This window comes from Poecilia mexicana, unplaced genomic scaffold, assembly GCF_051168715.1.
Source record: "Poecilia mexicana isolate PSO_F unplaced genomic scaffold, ASM5116871v1 scaffold_17, whole genome shotgun sequence".
Lineage (NCBI taxonomy): Eukaryota > Metazoa > Chordata > Actinopteri > Cyprinodontiformes > Poeciliidae > Poecilia > Poecilia mexicana.
This window is the reverse complement of record NW_028263386.1, coordinates 15608409-15632097: the sequence shown is the minus strand read 5'-3', so window position 1 is coordinate 15632097 and position 23689 is coordinate 15608409. Positions and strand designations below refer to the sequence as shown.

The 23689-nt window shown below is 41.6% G+C and overlaps 1 protein-coding gene and 2 non-coding genes across 7 annotated transcripts; all 3 read left to right on the top strand.

Annotated features, from left to right (window-relative positions):
• Positions 1 to 1719: 1719 nt before the first annotated feature.
• Positions 1720 to 22632, top strand: eif4g1a (eukaryotic translation initiation factor 4 gamma, 1a). Of its 5 annotated transcripts, XM_088014636.1 has the most exons (32): positions 1720 to 2166; positions 3883 to 4005; positions 4095 to 4181; positions 4355 to 4387; positions 7254 to 7433; positions 8052 to 8148; positions 9808 to 9950; positions 10167 to 10259; positions 11968 to 12043; positions 12144 to 12983; positions 13647 to 13732; positions 13850 to 14036; positions 14336 to 14469; positions 14885 to 14998; positions 15097 to 15480; positions 15682 to 15828; positions 15924 to 16160; positions 16385 to 16489; positions 16581 to 16832; positions 16956 to 17073; positions 17610 to 17712; positions 17876 to 18156; positions 18187 to 18297; positions 18416 to 18528; positions 18608 to 18780; positions 18879 to 19004; positions 19519 to 19600; positions 19713 to 19811; positions 20043 to 20186; positions 20381 to 20462; positions 20727 to 20867; positions 21148 to 22632. In XM_088014636.1, exons 2-32 carry the CDS (start codon positions 3931 to 3933, stop codon positions 21327 to 21329), a joined length of 5025 nt encoding a protein of 1674 aa, XP_087870762.1. In that variant the 5' UTR covers positions 1720 to 2166; positions 3883 to 3930; the 3' UTR covers positions 21330 to 22632. The 5 variants fall into 5 exon arrangements, with proteins under 5 accessions (XP_087870762.1, XP_087870761.1, XP_087870760.1 ...); XM_088014635.1 differs by having other exon boundaries at positions 1723 to 2166; positions 13853 to 14036; positions 17876 to 18297; XM_088014634.1 differs by having other exon boundaries at positions 1723 to 2166; positions 17876 to 18297.
• LOC148154768 (small nucleolar RNA SNORD66) lies at positions 15511 to 15588 on the top strand. The gene has a single exon (XR_015765955.1). It is a non-coding gene; the product is annotated as a small nucleolar RNA SNORD66 (small nucleolar RNA).
• Positions 16210 to 16284, top strand: LOC148154767 (small nucleolar RNA SNORD66). Its single transcript, XR_015765954.1, has one exon. It is a non-coding gene; the product is annotated as a small nucleolar RNA SNORD66 (small nucleolar RNA).
• Positions 22633 to 23689: the final 1057 nt, after the last annotated feature.

Here is a 23689-nt window from a genome sequence, read left to right as displayed (position 1 = left end):
TGTATTATCTTAAATCTTGTTTGTGCTTTGTTCCTGAATATTCAATGAGTGCCGTCAAATTAATTCTGGCAAAGAGAAACTGTCTGCTGAACACTCATTAGGCTTTGGATTTGACAAATTAAAATCATTCTAGAAACTTTGCTCCACCTCTTAAAAGATTTAGGTGAATGCATGCACACTTTATTGACAAACATCCCGGGTCACTCTCAAATTGAATTCAGTTGTTCCAATCACTTCCATGTCCTCAGGTTTATAAAATCCAGGAGGCAGGGATGTATATTTCTACAAACTTCTGTAAAGGAATGGGTCACTAAACATGGTGCCTTCATAGGATGAAACATGTGAATTAAATTCTGGGATTCAATTTACTCACTACCGAATAATAAGCAGTCAACAATTAGTGTATCAGCATCAACATAATTGTGCGCAGCAAAGTGGAAGGTTTTGTAAAATTACAGAATTACATCAGTGGATTATAGTGAGAGATTGTCTTTCAGAAGTTGGACTCAGTTAAGGAAACCTTAATGCTTCAGTATATCAATATCCCTTCCTGTTCCAATATGATTGGACACCACTGCACAAAGCCAACAGATCAACCTTTTTCCAAAGACCAAATCGGACATGAGGACTCAAGAATATTTATTAAAATTCATCAGATTGAAACCACAATGTTGAACCAAATGTAGCACATGTAAATTGGCAATGTGCAGCAGGCAGAGGACTTCTGTATCACTGATATGCTTAGGTCGCTTTTTATCTCTGAAAATCATGCTGGTCCAGTCTGTGCACTCCTCTCCTGGCATGCTCTGAAAGACTCTCCTCCTTATATATGTATAATTATTATACATATATATTATTGCTTTATTCCACTGCAAATTATTGTGAAATACAAAACTAAATTTTTTAGAATAATTTGAGAAACAAATCAGTAATTGGATAATTTACAGAGGGAAAATGCAAATAGATGAATCCAGAAATAGGAACAATATTAGAGGTAAAACAAATTGTTTAGTTCAACTCTGAAGCATATTGGGCTTTTTATTATTTATGTTTTCACTTACTTTTGGAGTTACAGTTCTCTGCAGTTCAGTTAATTGGTTGGACAAGTGAAACAAGTAATTTAATAACTCTTTGTGGGATGTTTTTGAGTTTCTCTATGTATGTCATGTAATAAAAATGATTATTCTTAATCTAACTTTTAGGATAATTGAATAAATTTTGCTTTGATTACTTTTTAAGCATAATTTCAACATGCACTATCAACATATTTTAATGGTGATTATTCAGAACATTTATTATTATTATTATTATTATTATTATTATTATTATTATATATTTGTAATATTTTGTGGATTTTTTTTGTCTCATGTAAATTTTGTTTTGATTCTGTTTTTAAATATAATTTTGCTTCTATAATGGTGCAGCATTTTGTATATTCCAGTGGTTATTTGCTGCTTGAAAACAAATTAGGTTCACAAAAAGAAGAGGGAAAAAAAAAAAGAAATAATAGCAGAAAAGCGAATCAAACTCGATATCCTTTGAACCCTCCATTACTGAGACTAAAACATTTTTACTGTATGCTATTATTTATTTATTTTTCAGACATCTATTATCATTTTTTATTTCATTTTATACAATAAAAATATTTCTTGTACGCTTCCTCAAATGATTTACTCTCCAGTGTCACATGACCAAGGAACCGGCATCAAATTGTAATTTCCCCGGAACTTACCCATGCGACTTGGAGGCGCACCGGCTCCGAGCAGCAGAAACATCGCACTATGGCCTCTCTCTAAGCCTTGCGTACGAGAGAGTACAAATCTAACCGGCAATCCGTCACCATCGACGCCTTGATCATGGACCTCCAGTCCAGAGGCTTATTTGGGAGTTATCGCAATTATCAATAGCACTCCCGAAGAGCGATATTATTATATATTTTTTAAACCACTGTCACTTTTGAACATCCTGGGATTTAAACCGAAGTGACATCAGTAGCACTCACCCCATCTGCCGGTTAGCCAACTAGTTCGCTAAAGTCAATAGCCAAGAAGGGCTTCACTCGTCTGTTGCAGGAAGGACAAGCAAACAAACTTTCACCAACAGAAGACTGACCAGAGGCTGATACCCCAAGTTCCCAATTTACAACCCTGACACTGTTGGTACCTGGTAAGAATTAGGCCGGTTAGCCTTGTTGATGCTAGCTTTACGTTCACTCTAGCTAGGTATTAGTTTTGTCAAAGGCATGCAGGTTGAGCAGGCCCGGCCGGCTGTCAGCACATTTGCTTGGGTAGCAAGCAGATGAATGCTGCTTTATTTCAGAGAAAAACTTTTGCAGTCAGTTCAGTTTAACATTTATTAATTGAGTGCTTATACTTTGAGTTGCTGTTCGCGGTGTTTGACTAAAGTTATCTTGAGGTTCGCTGAAATGACAGTTGGTGGCTAATCTTCACCGGTTATTTTCATCAGTTACTTCTTACCTCGTTTTAGTGTTAACCCTGTTATATCATGTGTGCAGACAGCGCCTTTGTTGCAAAGCTTTGTTTTATACGAAGTTACCAGTGAAATTATTATCTGCTAAGGACATGATTGAATGATAGATTGGATGGGTTCATTTGATCGTGGGGCTTTTTGGGCCTGTTTTAATTTGCTCATCTCACTCTCAGCGCTAAACGGCTAGCTGACGTTCACCAACAATAGCTCCACAGTAACCAGAACGTGTCAGCCACTTTACTCGGGAACACTTTGTTTCCTCGTTCTCGCGTTTTCCGACAAAACGTGTCGCCCATTATTAGTACGTACCAAATTGAACACCATGTACTCCGGGGTTAAATGCGGACTGAGCCACGTAGCGTAACTACAGAAAATGTCTGTGGTAGCGGGACACGTAACGTTAGCACGCAGGCTGGTAGCTACGATTTACGAGCGCCTGCCACGCTAGCGGGTCGGTAAAATTCATGTTAACCCACATCTTTGCTAAGACATAATAATCTTTTCGTTGAACACCCGTCATCTTTAATGAGGGTTCGCACGCCGGCTATCCATCACTGCACGCTTCACAACCATATGGTAGAGTTGTGGCTTAAACCCCTAAAGCATGGCACTAGCTAGCAGCTAACGACGGTTCCTGTGTCAGAATGTCATGCCTGTTCGAAACATCAGTTTTTCCACTGCAGTTCCTTCATGTTGTTGTTATGTACGATCTTTAAAATGTTAATAAGCTTTTCTTTTGTGTTTAATTGAAAATTCATCGACCTTAACATAAACTCACGGTACTTGTACAGCTTATTTGCCCACATGGACCTAGCACAACACTGTTAACACAGCAAATGCCCTTTGACCTGAGGTATCCATTTTCTTAAACATACTGGAATTTGTCTTTAGCTGTTGGCTAAAGACAAATTTGCCTGACAGCTACTCTGTCAGCCAAATATGTCTTTAAACCAGTAGAACCAGCAATTAGTAGCTTCCCCCGTTTGCCATTGTATGCCCCTTGTCTTTTGTAAAGATTTGGATGGACAAAACCTAAATTGTCCTTATATTAATGTTTCTTTGACTTTAACTGGTGTTTATGCTTAATGCTTTGGATACACAATATGCACGCGTGGGAGGTGGTGGTGGTGGTTTTATCTTGGGCAAAACCCACAGACCACACCCTCTTTGCTTAGTGGTGGTGCCACACTAGAGATGTGTCCATACAGTGGTGTTCTTACCCATCATTGCTGCAAATATAATTGGGCAACATGTTGCACCCATGCCTTGAATTATTCAGTTATAGGCAGTTTATTTTTGTAATAACTGTGATTTAATTGGAAACCTTTTTAAACACATTATTTAGATGTTGAAATACTTGTCCTTTTTTTATCTTTTTTTTCTCTCTCAAAGGCTGGCAACACACAGCCACCCTAATGCAGACGAATAAAAGAACGTGAAATGAACAAACCACCACAACCTATAACGGGACCCACCTCTGTCCCAAATCCCTCCCCGTCTCCTGGATTAACCCAGGTGAGGCCTACCTTCTGGGTGGAATGTATTGATTGAGTAAATTGGAGTTCTGTAATAAAGCTATTCTGTTTTTTGTTTTTTTCCTCCAGGCTGCATACGGCCCCGGACAACCACCTTCTCTTGTTTTTGCTACCCCTCCACCTCCACAAATGAACTCCGCACAGCAGCCGAGACAGGTATTTCTTCATGTTGGTTGGGTTTTGGGATTTGATGTGCTGCGCCGGAAGTCTTTCCCGCTCTTTCACCTGGACTTCTGACATGGCTTCTTTTGCTGCATTGCTTTGGCTTAGTGTTTGTCTGCCTTCAACGTCTGTTGTGACCTCTTTACTCTTTTCTGCTGTCCTCCCAGTTTGCTACAGGGCCTCGTACTTTACACCAACAGGTACTAACTCTCCTCACTTTGTCCATATATATCCTTTCTTGGCCTTTAGTGTAATGCATGTTCTCACGACCACATTTTTAGAAATTACACCCAAAAATCGTCTTTAGTTTCTTTCTTTTTTTTCTTAGGCTGACGCTTCATACTTGAGATGCATTTCTTCACACCACAGTTGATAGTTTTTTTCCAGTAGGGTAACACAATGTTTAAAAAGTAGACCCATTAATTATTTTATTCAGTATCCATAAAACTTTTTTTTTTTTTTGTCAACTTCCTCTGTCCATTAAATTCTCCTAAAACTAGCTAAACTTTTAGGTCAATTAGATTACCAAAAATTTTTTTCAATTTGCTAGATGGCAGAATGAGCGTCTTTTTCTTAAGGCAGATTTTATGACGATGTCTTTGCTAGAATTGGCAAAGAATAAAATAAAAAAAATTTTAATCCACGGATTTTATATTGTCTTCATCAGTTTGATATCGACATGAGTTTTTGTTACATTTCCGAAATATGCAGGATAAAAATATTATTGGATTCCACTTTAACTGTTTGTAGATTGAGGGAAAAATATCCCTTACGGTATAATGGCTTATATTTTTGCCCATTATCTCAAATCGGGTTCACCTGATCTCAGTAATTGTGATTTCCTTCTTTACCTTCCAATTTCATTTATTGACTTGTCATCCTGGTGTCTTCTCAAGGGGAGTTAGTTAGTATATCTTTCTTTAAAACACTGCAAGCAAACCACAAGATCAGTGCATCTTTGCCTGGATGATTAGTCATAATGTCATCTCACTGTGAGCGTTTAATATTTCATGTATCTGCCAGGAATAGTAAAATAAGCTAAATTCACGGCTCATGGCGCATAGATCATCACTCGAAGCGACTGCTGGCATTTCTGTATTTCTGCTTATGTACAATCTGAGTGGATTTGTTTTAGACTTTTTATTTTTATTTTTTTGGAAATATTTATCATCCTTTCATAATAGAAGAATTAGCTCTGCAGGAGGATTTTATTAATTTTCTGTTCATTTTTACAGATAAATGTGTACAAATCACTTAAAATCAAATCAACCTGGGAGTCATACTGTGAACCTTTTGATATTTATATAATAACCTACTTTTAGTGCATGCAATTAAACAGTGTCAGGTTTTTGGTTATTCATTCTACTGCGACAGAAGACCCCAGCCAGGAAGTTTCTGGCTGACTGTCTGGTAATGTCAAACATTCGTCTTTTATTAAGTAAAGTTACTGCTTTGCTATCCCAGTTCATGCTCTCTCTGTCATGACTCCTCTGTGCTTGTCTTTCCAACATATTAAAGCTGCTCTGGTAGCCAAGCTTAATACTTGTTGGATTATTCGTTAGAATTAGAGCTGCAAATATACCTGGAATGATTAGAATGGGGGGTGAGGGGCAAAAAATGCCTGAGGAAAAATCCTAGACCTCGATTCTTCGTTTATTTCACACAGCTTCACATTGTTCAACCACATATTTCTCCGCACACAGTCTGTGATGGGTTTTTGTTTTTGCACATCGCCCGTCTGTTTAGGTTAAGTGGTGATCGAGAAAGTCGGGAGATGATGAGCAGAAAAACCAGGAAAAAAAAGACCCCAGACCGTTAGGAACTTTGGTCCATTTTAAAAGTTAGCTTGGCGTAACTGCGCAATATCGACCTGCAACTTCGCATAAGGATAAGATCAACTTTATCGTCCTAAAGGGAGTATGTCATGGGTGCAGACAGATTGCAGGGGGTGGAGGAAACATTTAAAGAAAATAACGAGTCTCCATGATTCAGAGGTAAATTGTGGAGCTGCGCGCTGCCTGTGGTTTGCTCTGCGTGAGAAATGCAGAACAAACAAATGGGTTTTAGGGTGCAACAGAGCTGGTGACTCAGTCGGCGTAGAAGCCCCTAAACGGCTTGCCTCGCACGCATAATCTGAAGTCGCAGGCAGATAGATCACACACAGTGATAGACAAACAGGAGGCCAGATGTAATGAGCTGTAACAATGCGCTCCACAGTTGGATTAACCTGGCTCTGAGCATCTGCACAGATTTTCAACAACCTTAGAGAGGTAAATATGTTACACTGTAATGATGCTGAGATATTCTTAAAAGAAATTTCAGAAATACCTACTAGTAGGAGCTCAAGTGTTGCTGTTTTGCTGTCAAGGAAATATTTAACAAAAAGATAAGTTTGGAATCGACATTGAGAACACTGTTGCAAATGAAACCACAAAGATAAAAAGGCTGGTAAAAAAAACAAAAAAACACATTTTGAAACATTAATTACTTGCTGTAATTTCACACCAGTTTCTGCAAACACCTTAAAAATTATTTATGCACCTTGATATTGGACCTTTTCACAGAGTTGCATGTTCATCTGTCACCATGGTCTTGGGACACACTGCTTCCTGTCACAGCCTTCACTTTTTTTTTTTTTTTTTTTTTTATGTTTTTGCAGTATCAACCTTCCTCATTGTCTCTAGTCTTCATTTTCTCCTTAATCTCACTCCCTCTCTTGCTCTCTGCTCACGTGTTGTGCGGCTGAAGGGTGGATACAGAGCATTGCAGGTAACCGCTTTTCTCTTCCCCCCTCCCCTCCTAACTTCGATAACCCGACAGGGAAACAAGACTGAATAAGCAGTGTAGACTCCATATTGAAGCTCTCAGCTTGATGCAGAAATTAGCAGGTGCTGTGAGTGCGTTGCTTCCCCTATATATGCAATAGGACCAATGCACCAACCAAAATGTTCTCACCATATGTGAATAAATGGGCTATAGCCATAGCATAATTGGGGAGATTTTTGACATTTTTCTCAATTCTCTTGCTTTATTTCTAACGTTTTCTAATTTCCGTCTTTACTCCAGGCTTACTATCAGAGTCGACCCACTATGGCCGCCAGCGCTCCTAGGGTGCAGACAAGCAGCGGCCCTCGACCTGTTGCACCTGCGCATGTGTACCCTACCAGCTCCCAGATGATGATGATCCCCCAGCAGCAGATTCCTTTCGGTGGCTCTCCTCAGGGCTATTTTATCCCATCTGGACAGGTTGGTTAAATCGAGTTAATTATCAGCTGGGTTTTGGTTTGGGACCGGCTTTGACTGTCCTTTTAAAGTCATCTTTAATCGCGTACGCCCACTCTGCTGTATGAAAATTAGATATTCTATCTACAGATTTAAAAAAAAAAAAAAAAGTTAATATTAAAACTAATTTTAACTATGCTAAAAATGTAAGATATTTATAATCTAGCATCTAAAACTAAAGGAAACAATTAAACATGCTGTAAAATAAACTACTAATATAGATTCGAATAGCAAATCAATATGTGACAATATCATAAGAGTTCAAATTTAAATGGGGCATCTCAATTTTGAACACGATTTTATTGAATTAAAGTTTTGCAGACGTGGTTTTGAATTGTTAAATCTTTATGCTGTGAGAATCGTATTTGCATGCAGTTTCCACCACAGGACCTTCTGGTGGGTTCTCTTTGGTTCAGCTGCTACCCGTTGTAATGTTCCGAAACAGTTCCAACATTGCCATTTACTAACACACAAAGTGTCTTTGAGTGTCTGAAAAAGATTTATAACATTTCATCTGTTGTTGTTATACAGTTTGTTTCTGAGGATGCGGCTTTTTACCGGTTCTCAATGTTGTTTCTGCAGTACCGTACTCCATACATGCCTCCTACACAACAGTATCCTGTGACCAGCGGCACAGGTTTCTATCCTGGGACTAGTCCTGCAGAATACTCTGCTTACGGTATGGATTTTTACCCTGACACCAACAACAACAACCAAGCACAGCCTTCAGTTTTACCATTGAAGAAGATGACAGTTACTAAATCCCCCCCAAATTATCCTCAATATATAGATTATAATTTCTACCCTTTGTCTGGAAATTGTCACTGCTTTTGTTATGGTTTTGCTTGGTTGTTTTTTGTTTGTTTGTTTTTTGTTGTTTTTTTTTTATTTCTGGTGCTTCTCTGTGTTACAATACTGCTGTAAGTGTCATAGTGCCAGTTGCACGTGGTCTAGCTTGATTCTGCTTTGGTCCGTTTTCTCTATCTGCAGTCACCTGACACTTCCTTGTAGGTCCCATGAAATGACTTTAAAGCTCATGTTTCAGATGAGTCTGCATACCCTCAGATGGTTAATTGGCATCTGATGCTGCAAGGGACCAAATCTGAATAATACTCAAATTTGGTTGGACGATTAACTCAACTTTTCTTAGGTGCTAAATTTTCAAACCATCATCTAAATATAGCAGACCTTTAAGTAATTGTGTATTGCAGCATGCATTTTCAAAAATATTTTATGTAAATATTTTACGCGATACATAATGGCATAAATATGCTTGGGATAGTGTGAGATTTGGATTCTACTTTAACTGCATAATGGTTTTAACACAAAGGTTTGAAACTAAAATGTTTAACATTCAAACGGCCCGGTCTCGGGACGTTTGAGGCGTGCGTTCTCTCCCCTCCCTCCCTCTTTCCTGGCTATTCACCGTTCAGTAAAGGTCAGCCTGAAAAATAAAAAAAGGTCACCCAAAATAAGAAATAAATCTGCCATCACTTTGACTAGGTTCCCTCAACTAATATGTTGCAGATCAGTCAATAATATCTTTTTGTTTGGCTGTTTCTGCCTCGTCATTATACATGAAGGGAATGCAAGCAGAAAAGAAGACAACTGGGTGGTCTGGACATGCTACAGTAAAACATTAAAACTGTTCTTAAAGTATTCTTTATACTTATTCAACAAATAGCTTTTATTTCCCATTGTGTCAAAATTCTCCAGCCACGTTGTCAATCATTTCCAAAAGTAAATCGTAAGTTTCCTATGAGCGGGAAGGATCAAACTGTTGGTCATTTCCTGGGACCTTCTTAACACCCTGCTTCCTCTGGATCCTCTCATTAACTCATACTGCATCTGTCTCTTCCTGCCCTCTCTCCTCCTCTCCTCTCCTCCTCCTCCTCCTCCTGGCCCCTCACTCCCCTTTCCCTTTTCCTTGCTGCGTTGGTTCAGAGCCCTCTCTTGCTGCGAGGGAGAGGCGGGGTGGTGGGGGGAGAGGGGGCGGGCGAGAGAACGGCCGTCTCTCTCTCCACGGTGCTCCTCTCACCTCCCAGCGTTACCCCGGTGAGTAGTGTGCGCGCGCTTGTGGTCAGCGAGCTTCAGTGGCAGTAATCTGTGGCACTTCCTGTCTCTAATTACGTTCCTACATGTTTTCTTTTTAGAGTCGCTACTGTTTCAAAACAAATGCCAGGTCCTAAAAAAAAAGGGCCATTGAGGTGTAATGCATGTGTATTATTTGTTAGTAGTAGTAGAAAATGTATTAAAAGAGTTCTGAGCGTAAAACTAGTGAGAAGCTCCACTTTGAAATCTCCTTGCCAACCAACTGCGCATCTGTTTCTCCGAGCAGCGGGAGCGTACTATCCTGCTCAGCCGCAGTACTCTGCGTCAGTCCAGCCAGCGCCGGTGATGATCAACCCACAACAACAAGCTCCGCCTCCCCAACAAGCACCCACACAGCCGCAAGCCCCGCCAAAGAGGGAACGCAAGCAGGTAGCGTCTCCCAACAAAAGGCCAGCACACATTCTGAGGATAAGAAAGTGAATGGAGAGAAATTGTATTGTTCCGTCTACGTGGAACTTTCTCTCTCTTTACCTGAAAATGACGGTGGTGCTGTGTTGTGTGGCAACAATTGCGCAAAAGAGACTGGATCATTACCCACTGCCAGCGTATGTTAGGAAGTAACATTACCGATTTTCTTCCTGCCAGATAACAATACGAGACCCCAACCAAGGTGGGCGTGACATTACAAAGGAGATCATGTCGGGTGGAAGATCTACCACAGCAGCAACCCCCCCACAGGTCAGTCATCCATTTAGAAAGTCAACTCTGTGTTATAGGAGCATTATAAAGCTCTTGACACCCCACAGAGAATTTAGTTATTAGGCAGTGATGACATCACTAATAACGCTCACCTAAATCAGTTATAGCATGTCTCCTTCATAAGAGACCAGCAGATCTTGGTCACATGTAGTGTCTGTCTTTTATCACAGACATATTTTCTTTATTTTTACATTTCATATTCACTTTCATAATAATTTCCAGTTTTACTTTGGTGCACCATGTTTAACATCCATTAGCGTTTATCTGGGACCCACACCCTAATTAGAAGAATGAAAGTTGTTGGTAAAATACATAAAATATGAGCTTAGCTCATCTTTAAAATTGTCACGTTTTCAAATTTTTCCAGTTTCCAGCACAGCAGTCATGAGTCTCATTTGCTGTGGCTATAACTGGTTTACAGCTTTAAAGATAAGTGGATCGTGGCAGTTGCTAAAGAACCAATCAGACCCTGTTAAATGTGTAAGTGGTCAATTGACATGACGCCGACCCCTCCTCCCCAATGGGGGAGGTTTGCTGACGTAGAGCAATCCTCCCCCAATCATTTCAGGGCACTTGTCAGGAACTGACCAATCAGCGTTCCAAGTACAGTTGAATGAAACTGATGGATGGAAACTACTACGTTAGACAGCGCCACAAAGATAACTTGTAGTAAACATCCCAGCTTTTGTCATAACGACACTTACTGATAGCTCCGTGCTAACGACTCACGACTCCTTACAAACGACTCGGGTTCTGTGCTAACGACTCGGGTTCCGTGCTAACGACTCGGGCTCCGTGCTAACGACTCAGCTAACGACTCAGCTAACGACGGCTGACAGCTAAGCGTCAAATAAACACAACTCAGTTAAATTAAAACAACAATGCTAAACATCTAATCATTTCCAGATCAGTAAGTGAAGGTAGTTAACTGCTATAATCAGCATTTAAACACCATTTCATGCTGCTGTTTATTTCTAAGCATTTTCCTGAAGGCAGATTTTCACGAGCCGGTATTATTTAAGTCATTACTCACCCATTTTCTACGTGCAGCTTGTGTCCCTCAGCGTTCACACTCGCGTCCAACCAGACTTTGTGTCCCTCATTTTTTCTCTTGGGCTTCATCGTTGATTTCTCCTTTATTTCCCGCTAATAACCTTATAGAGCTGACGTAGGACTAGTTGGAGAATTTTCTTGCTGGCCGTCTTTGCCTCAGTGTTGGTTTATAAGGCCAAAATGACTCAAAAAAAATGTCTTGGGTAACACATTGAGGTCCGTTACGTCTGCCATAAAAACAGTTGGCTTGACGGAGGACAGCTCCATTTCCGCAAGGGGACGGAGCCGGCATCGTGTCAATTCTCAACATTAATTAGTTTATCTCCACTCTGCATTGTGACATATTGAGAAACTATGTTGCTTAGTTTATAGAGTGTCTCTTGACGATGCTCCTTTCGATCAGATAATGAGTTTTGGGATTATTTTTTGATTTAGCTCTTGAGCGTTATGATACTGAAAGTGTGCAATAGAAAGTGATTTAATCTACATTAGCAGATCTGAAGAGTTCGCATTCACACAAGTTGAAAGATTTTTTTTTATTTCATAGATTAAAAAAAACAATAAAAATTGTCACTGTAAATTAACTGGATTATCTTACACACTGCTTTAAAAACCTGTTTGTCTCTGATCGTAGGCATCTGTAGCAGAAGTAAGTATTGCCCAGACCAATGGTGAAGTCGGACAGACTGTTACTGTAGTGACAAGAAGAGGTGAGGAAACATTCGAGTTTGATTAGCAAACAAATGCTAATCTGTCAGCCTGTCGACACGCTTTATTTTTTTTAAATTTTCTAATTTTCACACTCGACAGATGAGCCTGCGGAGTCTTCTCCCTCCCCTGAAAGTCCTCCACCTGCTGCTCCGGCAAACACGGATCCTGTGGTGGAGGCCAAACAGGAAGTAAACAGACAACTTACGCCGCCTGTTGAATTAGCAACTCAATCTGTGGCCGCTGCGGCCACAGCAGACAGACTTTCCCCGTCGCTAAAGGAGCGGCAGTCTCCGCCTTCCCTCCCATCAGCAGCAGCAGGTATCAGCAGTGTTGCTGAAGCAGAAACGACGGTCAGCTCGAAAGCCGCCGACACAGTGGATGCTCCGGTCAGACCTTCTGCATCACCGGTAGCACAAGAGACGCCGGTGAAAACAGAGGAGCCGCAGGCTGCTCCGTCTGCAGAGAAAGAGGTGAAGCCAGAAGGAGCTCAACTGGAAAAAGAGGAACCGACAGCTAGCGCCAAGTCAGAACCCCCTGTTGAAGTTGCAGTCACCCCTGTGGAGACTGTGAAAGAGGACGCTGCTGCAAAACCGTCAAGCGACGTCTCTCGGCCCCTCGCTGTACCAGAACCTGCTGCTTCACAGGCCGAGGATGCGGACCAGAGCTCAGAACCAGAACTGGTTGCGGTTCGGCCAGCAGAGTCTCTTCTTCCCAACGGCCTTCCTCAGGAGACTGAAGAACTCTCTGAAGATGTCCCGGTGTCCGACGCTACACCCCAGGACAAACCCGACCCTTCTCAATCTCAGGAATCAGTGACACCAGCACAGAAAGAAGAAGAAGAAGAGGAGGAGGAGACAAGGGAGGAAGAGCGGCTGCAGAAGAAAACTGAAGATGCTCCTCTTGCCTCTGCCAGCTGCCCAGAGGAAACTACTATGCAAGGTGAGATTGACGTGATTCTCACTTGTTTCATCTTATTGTTGGTAGTAAAAGAAAAGACACTGACACCACACTGTTGTTTTCACCTTAATTATGATAATTATGAGATGCCCTAGAGCTGAGCAATGTGTCTTAAAAATAAAATCATATCTAGAACGCAACAACAAAAGCAGTCAAATGGATCCACTGTCATGTACATCAAACCACTACTAGGATTGATTGAATAAATGGCGGTGTGATTGTTTGGCCATCTTCCAGGCAGATGATGGGATCGTTTTACTGGCGCCAGCAAGGATATGCATTTCCTTGGGTGTGAAATCTATCGATTTTTAAATTGCCATGATTGTCTTCCTTTACTGCCTCTATGTGTTTTTATTACCGTTAAATACAGATTTAAACACAAACCAAAGATAAGAGTGTGGCATCTGCTCAGGCTGCTGAAGTTGGTTTGTTATAAGGGGAAGCTTTTGGCAGTGAAGACATGAATTATAATAAAATACAAATTTTTGTTTTAATTATACATCAGAACAGATCATGCTGAGGTCCAATAAATGTGGAGGAAATTGAGAGGAAAAAGGTTATTACATACAGAATAAACCAAACAGGTTATTTTTATTTTTTTTTTATTTCTTCTGTTTTGTTCAATATCTTGTTCTCTGTCTGTAGCTGCTACGTCTGTGCCAAAGAAGAAGAAGAGCATGAAAGAGCTCAACAAAAAAGCCATTGGGGGCCTTCTGGATGCCTTCAAAGAGGTGAGACTCCCTTCAGCTGCTGTGTTACTGACGGTAGCACAACTCTGAGAACAGGTCAGTCTTTATGGCTCTTTATCACTATTGCAAGCTGCTAACTTAAACATCATTATGTTTTAGCAGGAGCCGGATGCCAAGCCTGTTCCTGAACCCTCAGTAGTCCAGGTCAGCCCTCCAGCGACAGCCGAGCCTCCCGCTGAAGCGGTAGATGAGACCTGGGAGGAAAAAGAGGACAAGCAGACTGCTGAACCGGACAAGCTCAAATCCACGCTCGAGCCAACTGAGCAGAAGTACCAGTACAAAGAAGGTTAGTTAAGAGGACTAAAGGAAGCATTTTGTCAAAGTTATTTGGTTCACTAATTCATATAATGTTAAAATGATCATGGAGACTTGGATCATGTTTCCGAAAAGATTCAAACCGTTTTATAAAAAGAAATAGTTAAAAGATCTATGAAATTTTGATGAGATCTTGTAGTGATTTTCTTTCCCTTCCTTCCAAGCAGCACTTTTCCTACTCGCATTACTTACCCTTGTTATCCAGTTTAAACCTTTTAAGCGTTCACTTGAATCAAGTTTACTGACGGATCCCAAATGTGTGCTACTCAGACCTGGGGGAGCCAATAAACCCAGAAGCAAAGAAGCGGTATGACAGAGAGTTTCTTCTGGGCTTCCAGTTTAGCAGCGCCAGTATGCACAAACCAGAGGGTCTGCCTGTCATCAGTGACGTTGTCCTAGACGAGGTATGTTGCTGCTCGTCTGGAGTCATGTCGTGGCTTTATACTAGGAAAAGGCTTTTATTGTGAAGGTTTTGGCTTTATTGCTGCTCTGAATATGTTCTTTCTTTTTTTGAGTCTGTGTACACCAGTTGACAATTGACAATTAGTTAAACAATCACAATTAATTTGGTTATTTATTTCAACTGTAATCGGCGGACAATAAAGTCAGAAGAAATTTTAACAAGTGTAATTTTATTTTGAAGCAGCTATGCTACATCCTGTAGTTCCATCCTGTGAGCATGGAACCACAGTGCATGGAATGTGTTGATCCCTCTGCTTCGGGACTTTATCGTCTCTTCTTCTGATTTCAGAATAGTCAGAGGTGACTCATCTTTGCAGGTTTATGACCAGTATGTTACAGCCTACTTCACTTTGCCAGGTAAACAAGACTCCGCTGCGACCTGTTGATCCCAGTCGAATGATGAACGTGGGTTCGGATTTCACTCCTACATATTTGGGGGGTCTCGGAGGCAAATCTGCAGGACGACCTCAGGTTATTTAAAATCACAGCTTCCTCCGTTCAGAATTATTACAACTTCACGTTGCATTTAAAAAAAAAAACAAACGTACTTTTCTGTTTTGTGCTTTCAGCCCTCTGGGTCACATCGCTCCCAGCAGAGCTTGCGAAAAGAGCCCAAGAAGATCATCATCATCAATAGCAGGTCCCTCACGGACAACGTGCAGCTCAACAAAGCTGCGAACGCCTGGAAGCCGTCGACCATAAAGCCCGAAGACGGCAACTCCGAAGAGGCCGACGCTGAGCAGGCGAAGACTCAGGATGTGTTCAAGCGTTTGCGCAGCATCCTGAACAAGCTCACCCCGCAGAAGTTCCAGGAGCTGATGAAGCAGGTGATGGAGCTGAAAATAGACACAGAAGAAAGGCTGAAGGGAACCATCGACCTCATCTTCGAGAAGGCCATCTCGGAGCCCAACTTCTCCGTAGCCTACGCCAACATGTGCCGCTGCCTTATAGGGGTGAGTCGTGTGCTGTGCACGCCGTCACTGCTCTAATGATGACTCACTTTTTGTGCCACGTGTCTGGGCCACTGAATTGCTCATGATGGTATTGAGGAACTGAAAGAGCAGAAATGATCTATTTTCGGTCTGTGCTTATCCCCCAAATTGCTGCTGATTTTAAATTGAGTCAACCTCTGGTTGGTTGTTGCCCCTCTCCAGCTGAAAGTGCCCGCCCCAGATAAACCTGGAAACTTTGTGAACTTCCGCAAACTTCTCCTCAACCGCTGCCAGAAGGAGTTTGAAAAGGACCAGGACGATGATGAGATTTTTGAGAAAAAGCAGAAAGAGATGGAAGCTTCCAAGAATGTATGTTCTTTTTATTTTTCTCCTTAATTTGTTTGCACAAAATCGATCTCGTGGCCACGAAAGCACAAACGAACCTTCTGCTTATTTCTCTGCAGGACGAGGAGCGTGAGCGTTTAAGGGTGGAACTGGAAGAGGCCCGAGACAAAGCTCGAAGGCGCTCGCTGGGCAACATAAAATTCATCGGCGAACTCTTCAAGCTGAAAATGCTGACGGAGGCCATCATGCACGACTGTGTGGTCAAACTACTGAAGAACCATGACGAAGAATCTCTGGAGTGTCTCTGCAGACTGCTGTCCACCATTGGCAAAGACCTGGACTTCGAGAAGGCCAAGGTTAGTTGTTCCCAACATGTACAGAAGGAAGTGGGTGACGTCAAATAGTCTTCTGTGATGACTGTTTCTTTGTGCCACGTGTCTGGGCCACTGATTATTTATGATGGCTTGAGGAACTGAGAAGACTTTCAAAAGTATCTTAGGCACTGCACATGAACATACTATTTTACTTCCTGTATCATAACAAAGGCATATAAAAGCCATAAATGTTGTGTCTTTCTCAGCCTCGTATGGATCAGTATTTCAACCAGATGGACAAGATCATCAAAGAGAGGAAAACCTCGTCCAGAATCCGCTTCATGCTGCAAGATGTTTTGGACCTAAGAAGGGTAAATGATAACCGAAGTTGCAGTAAAGCGGCTCAAAAATAAGTGTTGGTGCTGATTATTTATTAATTTCTTTTCCTTTTGCGATTCTTAGAATAATTGGGTTCCTCGTAGGGGAGAACAGGGTCCCAAAACAATTGACCAAATTCATAAAGACGCAGAGATGGAGGAGCACCGGGAACACATCAAAGTCCAGCAGCAGCTGCAGTCAAAGAAGGACAACCGGGGTCCGCACACGCCAGCGAGGGGCCGGGCGGCCCAGCCCCAAGACGAGGGCTGGAACATGGTGCCCATCTCCACCAAGAATCGACCCATCGACATCACCCGCCTTAGCAAGATCACAAAAGTAAAACCTCTAAAACCCCGAGCGTTACTCTCTGACGCGTTACACATCGAAATGCTGCAGTTTTGTATAAATAAGTGTCGAGAAGCTTCTTTTCCTGACTGCGGCTCGGTTGTGTTCCTGCAGCCTGGGGCCCTGGACTTCAACAATCAGCGGCTGGCTCCGGATGGGAAAGGCATGTGGGGAAGCTGGGGAAAAGGCAGCAGCGGAGGAAGTGGAGCTAAACCAGCAAGTGGGGAGCAAGGTAAGCCTCTATAAGTATAGTATAAACTGTGTAAAGGTACTACTCAAATTAAATGCTCTACAAAAATTAAAATAATCACTTGACTTTCAATTTGTGTAATTGAAATAAGAGTGGTTTTATATTATGTTCGTTATTGAAATTGGGGGGTTTTTGTCAAATGTGTATTTTGCTCTCAGACCAGTCAGGTTCATAGGGTGTGATAGAAATTTCAAAACATAAAATGTTGGTTTATTTTAGTTTACTTTGTCCCTGCAATGTAGAGTACTATCACAAGACATTATTAATAATGGTAATAAATTATATCGTATAATAGTGAACTGAAATGCTCTTTAGTTCTTTTGTTTTGTTTCTATGTAAAAATGGTTGTGCTGGAAAAGTTGACAAACTAACCTTGAAAATGCTTGAAAAGAGCTAAAGTTTTACTGTGGGGAAAAATATATGAACCATGCTATAAGAAGCTTGGATTTGAGGCGATTTTTGATTATTTTTTCCTTCAGATTTTGACCTTTTGATGTATGTTTTTCCTTTCCTTATAGACTCTGGACGTCCAGCCACCAGCACTCTGAACCGATTCTCAGCACTGCAGCAATCTGGGGCGATGTCCTCATCAACAGACACCGATCGCAGAGTTCCTCAGAGGTAATTAGAAGCAGCGCAGTCGTATGTAAATTTGCCTCGCTGCCGTTTTCTTCTCAGCCAGTTTTCTGCTTCAGACAATTAGCCCTCAGAATAAATGCACAGTATTATTTAATCCTTTTAACACGCTGGAAATGTCTAAAGTATATTAATCCGTTCCTTCTAGGTCGAGCGGCAGTCGGGAACGTGGTGGTGACAGAGACCGGAATGACCATGACAGGGATCGCTACGACAGGTTTGCTCGCAGCGAGAGACAGGACGGGAACCAGTTCTCCAAGAGAAGTTTCAGCAGGGAATCACAGGAGCGTGGCGGAAGGGGCGGAGACAGCCGGGGCGCAGCAGAATCCGTGCGCCGCGTTGCCAGCATGACCGACAATCGGGACAGAGGAAGCAGAGACCGAGGCAGTCGGGACAGGGGAAGCAGGGACAGAGGAAACCGAGATCAAGGCAGTCGGGACAGAGGAAGCAGAGATCAAGGCGGTCGGGACCGAGGAAGCAGGGACCAACGCAGTCGGGACAGGGGAAGCCATGACAGAGGAAGCAGGAGTCAAAGTGGTCGGGACACTGGTCCGAGCAAAGACCTTCCAGGTATCCGGGGTTAAGGAACTAGGACGAGATTTAAAATGAACATTGGTAGTTGGTTTGACAAAAAAAAAAAAAAAAAAAGTAAGCGTTAGCTTATTCTCACCTCTTGTTTTTTGTCTAGTTAAGCGGGAAAGTGTTCCTGCTTCTCTTCCCAAACCTGCCATGACAGAAGAGGAGTTGAGGAAAAAGACCAATGCCATTATAGAAGAATACCTCCACATCAACGACATAAAGGTACTAAACTGTTCCGTCAGGCGCACTTCTTATTAGTAGTACTTCCATCTCTGATTTTCATCTTCTTCTTGCCCCATAGGAGGCGCTGCAGTGTGTTGCAGAGTTAAATAGTGCCTCTCTGCTCTACGTGTTCGTGAGCTGTGGCCTCGAGTCGACACTTGAACGCAGCACCCTTGCCAGGGAGCGCATGGGTTTGTTGTTACACCGGCTTGTAGAGGCAGGGACGTTGCCCGTACAGCAGTACTATCAAGGGTAAGAAGAGGTCACCCAGGTCCTGTGTCTCAACAGGAACTTTTAGAGTTGAAGTAGAATTAGATATGTGAAAGTAAAGCGTTTCTGTTCTCTTCTAGGCTCCTGGAGATCCTGGAAGTGGCAGAGGACATGGCCATTGATATACCTCACATCTGGCTCTACCTGGCAGAACTCATTACTCCCATGCTCCATGACCGGGGCATCCCTATGGGACAGCTCTTTAGGTACGAATAATGCCAGCATTCACTTGCCATGGGGTGTCATATGTATCATATGCACCTACATTGTTTCTGTAGTTAATCAAAATTAAAACATTAAATGTCCAAGCTCCAATAAATACAGAATGTATCGAAGTCTTTCTTTCCAATGGCTTTATTTGGCTTGAGATGTAAGTGCAGTAGGACTATATTTATAAATACTAGCTATTGTCTGGTTGTTGCTTAGCATATTTTAACATAAATTATAGATTTCTAATTATAACCGAAAGACAATTAGATTTTAAGAATAATTTTCCACCTGGAATAAAACAGGATTAATCGAATGGAAATCTAGGTCACATCTTTCCAGCCAGAGGCCTCATCTTAAATCAAAATATGACATATTAAACTTTAGTTTTGTTCCCCTCCCGCTTGAGTTTCCTGCTGTTGCATTATTAACAAACACACAGAATAATGAAATATTGTTGCAGTCTACAAGCTTATGGAAGCTGAAATGTTGATACGTTGCATCTGTCTACAGGGAGATCTCGAAGCCTCTTGTGCCTCTGGGGAAGGCCGGCTTGCTGCTGGCACAGATTATCAAGTTGCTCTGCAAAGGAATGGTATGTACACAAGTCTTAAAAGCGGAAACTCGCAGTTAAACAGTCTGGCTTTGTAGACTTCAAATATTTCCAAACTCGACTAAAACATTTTTCAATTTGTTTTTCTCGCTAGACTCACGAGAAGGTTGGGTCTTTGTGGAGAGAAGCTGGACTAAATTGGAATGAGTTCTTGTCCAAGGATGAAGACGTCAACAAGTTTGTCACAGATCAGGTACACATGAGATTTTAGACATCTTATTATGATAAGACGAGCCATATGTTGTCTGATTGTCCCAATACGTGTAAGTTTCTGTGTAGCCAAGTGTCTGCTACATCTTCCAGAGTGCTAATATCTTCTGTTTGTTCATTTACCATGAATGTAAACAAGCTAAGATGAAAACAACCAGCACCAAGTTGCTGATCATCGTCTTTCAGGCTTGTTTACACATGTCGTGCATTTCAGAAAGTGGAGTTTACCACAGGAGAAGAGACGGAGTCGAAGGAAGCTGGAAGGAAGCAGATCCTCAGTGGAGATGAAATCAGCAAAGAGCTGGACCGACTGCTTCAGGAGAAAGCCAACAACCAGCGAATCAGAGACTGGATTGAGGTGTGTGGTTTAGAATACAGCGGTAGTTCAGTAACTTAGGAGGGAAAATGTTTTTCATTAATATGTGTTAGTATAATACTTAAGGAAGATAAAGGCAAACAATGTTTTTCATTATGTAAAAATTGCATCCACTGCTCCATCTCTGTCGTAGCTGTGGTAATTTTTTTCAATAATATATTTTGATTCTTCTTTAGGCCAACCTCGATGAGCAGCAGTGTGCTTCCAGCCAGTTTCTACGAGCATTGATGACATCGGTGTGCCAGTCCGCCATCATATGTAAGTGGACCTGACGCAAAAATTTGTTGTCATCACATCTAGACGTCTAAATGCACCGAGTTGCTGCCTTGCGATTGGCTGATTCGCACATATACCTAAAGGTGGCATTTAAGCATATTTCTCAGGCCACTATTGGCCTTTTTAGTGGAGACTCTAGAATGGCAGCAGTTGTGAGAAGCTACACGTTTGTGTTTGTTTTTTTGTTTTGTTTTTGTTTTATTGTTTTTTTTTTTGTTTTTTGTTTTTTCTAACATCACATTTTAGGTGACAACCCGTACAAGGTGGATGAGAAGCAGATCAAAGAGAGAGCCAGTCTGCTGCAGAGATACCTCTGTGATGAGGAGAAAGCGCTTCAGGCCCTTTATGCCCTCCAGGCTCTCATGGTGCACATGGAGCAGCCCGCAAGTATGTTTTTATTTCATTTCTTTGAATTTGCAGTGAAGCGTCTTTAAGAGTCCAGACGATAAATATGGTGATTTAGGTTATTTTGACCGTTTAAAGTCGACATTCCGCAGAAAGACAAGCATATTTTCTCCATTTTTGTCTAACAATCAAAGTGAAAAAAGTAAGTGGCTGGTTACTCGTAACCTTTGCTTTGCAATCCACCTGCAGCAGTCTGCTGAGAAAGCTCTAACGGTTTTGCCACGTGAATGTTGACGCTGAGCTCTGCGCTCTGTTTCTTCAGGCCTCCTGCTGATGTTCTTCAACAATCTTTACGACGAGGACGTGATCGACGAGGAGGTCTTCTTCAAGTGGGAGTCCAGCAAAGATCCGGCAGAGCAAACAGGCAAAGGCGTAGCCTTGAAATCCGTCACCGGCTTCTTCACCTTCCTCCGCAACGCCGAAGAGGAGTCCGACAAGGACTGAGGAATCGAAATCCTGCTTTTCATCAAGACGTGGGGGCGGCGGGGAGGGTTCGGCAGGAAACTGCGACGAGTAGTAGACAATATATTTAGCCCAGAGTGGCAGACTCGAATCAATCCTCAATGAGGATAAATCTTTTATTTTTCTTTTTTTTTTTCTTTTCTTTTTTTTTTGTTTGAGAGATGAACTCAGAAAACAATCATTTCTCCCTTCCCTCCTCTCCTGCTTTACACAGCAAGTGTCCTCATGAAATAAACTTGAAAACACACTCAGCAGGACTGCTTGTTAATGACGTGTGAGAATCCACACATCACTACAAAACTGTTTTTTCTTTTTTTCTCTCTCTCTCTCTCTCTCTCTCTTTTCTTGTTTTTTTTTGTCACAGTAACACAAACCAACTGGCTGCTTTTTCATTCTCCTAGACGATTATGCCTAAATATCCTCTGAATCCTGCAGGAAGCAACCGCAGGGTGTGCGGTGCGGTGGGTTCCCTGACTCATGGACGGATCTAACTCGCAGGTCCTCTCTCTGTCCTTTACTGGAGTGTGCAGCATGACTGAAGTGTGCTTTGATTAAGATTTCAGTGGACAAAAACGTTTGAGGACTTGAAACTGAATTAGACAGATGGGGGAGTTTTTAATGCAAAGGTTGTCTATTTTCCCTCTTCCTGTTTCCTATCATGAGCTTTCAGAGAACCGATGTCGACTTTGACTACAGGGCGTTGGTCTTAATACTTCCTCTAAGCCATCCTTTTCCCATCCCCGGTAGTGAACCACACTGACTGACTCTTCATCTTTACCTCTTCTGTACTTTAACCTGACACCTATCGACCCAATCACCGTTAGAAACTTGAAATCTACAGAAAAGAAAAAAAAAAAAAAAAAGACTTGATGAAATTAAATGTATACAAGGGGGAAGGGGAATAAAACTAAAATAAAATAAATAAATAAAAAAAACACACAGAAGTGATCCGAAAGCCTTTTCTACTTTAAGTGGAAACTCATTTCAGGACCTTTCTGTAAATATATAATGATGATGATGAACTTTTTTTTTTTTTTTTTCCTGTTTTATTTTTGAGAACCTATGAATTTCTGATGTAATTGCAGTGTCTCCTTTTCCAGCAGAAACCACAGTTGTCCAGATGCAGAGAGGTGCTTTAGATAATTCAATGATTATTAGTTTTATTTGAATTTTGTAAATATTTTTGTTTTGCTTTCTTTATTTAAGAAATGATTGCTTCTTTTTGCATCGGAAACTGGAAAGATGAGGTGACAGAAACATTACAATAAATGACTTATTAAGTTGCTGTGCAGAGTTTGTCTTGAAATGCGTTGAATGTGTTGGAATGTTTACCGTTTGACTGGGAGGATTGTGTTTGTTTTTTTTTTTTTCTTTTTTTACCTGGTGACATTAAACTCTACAGAAGTGGGAAGCGGTGATCAGGTCTGCATCCTAAATCTGATGTGGCTGTGAAACCTGGATCACTTCTCCTGGGTCTGGTTAACTGCTCCTTTCATCTCCTCCAATAACGTCTTTAAAAGTTCAAATTTTTAACTAAAATATTCATGATGCAGTCATGTTTTTGAATTACTCTTGCAATGTAGGGATTTATATAGTCTTATGGGTACAATTGATCATATTATTGGAAGTACTTACGAGAGCTGCTTCACGTTTGTTTAGCATCGACCTCACCAGCTATTGCCAACAGAGAACTAGTTGTCCACCCAAAGGTCCAATCCACGATTCTTCTACACTTCCTGTATTTTTTATTTTATTTTTTTCTAGTGGGGTGATCTCACTAGGACTAGTTTTCCGAATAATGTCCAGTAATTTGGATGTTAGTCTTGTTGGTCTTAAACCCAAGTGCAGACCTTGCTGTTAACTTGGCTTCACAAAGGCACTTATTGAAGTATCACTGGTAAATGTAGACCTATCACTGCGGAGCTGATCAGTTACCAAGTCTTTGTCGTTTTATCTATTCTCTGGTCCATTTAAATTATTTTCTTCCTCTTTTTTTTTTTTTTTTTTTTTGGTTTTCCTCTTGCCAATTTATTTTTTAAATCAACATATGCTGATTTTCTGAACACTGTCTACTGTGAGCCCTGCAGTGGACTGGTAGACAGGAAAGTGGGTAATGAGAAGTCAAAGGTCGTCAGGCCAGGATATGAACCTGTGATGTCGGCATCCATACATGGGTTGTGCGTTACCAAATCCCCAAATCTGCTGTCCCCACAGCCTGCTCCATACTCAGAAACAATCTCAATTGAGCTATGAGATGTTAACAGGACCAAACTGTGTGCGGCATCTATGAATGTCAGGGAAACATCATGGTGAGAGAGCGGCTCAATGCTTTGAAAATGCCT

Excerpts from the sequence above, each read along its gene's own strand:
- eif4g1a (XM_088014634.1), top strand. The coding sequence starts at position 3,931 with ATGAACAAACCACCACAACCTATAACGGGACCCACCTCTGTCCCAAAT. Across the intron at positions 12,044-12,143 it reads TACTGTAGTGACAAGAAGAG|ATGAGCCTGCGGAGTCTTCT; the intron begins GTGAGGAAACAT and ends CACACTCGACAG. Across the intron at positions 19,005-19,518 it reads CCTATGGGACAGCTCTTTAG|GGAGATCTCGAAGCCTCTTG; the intron begins GTACGAATAATG and ends ATCTGTCTACAG.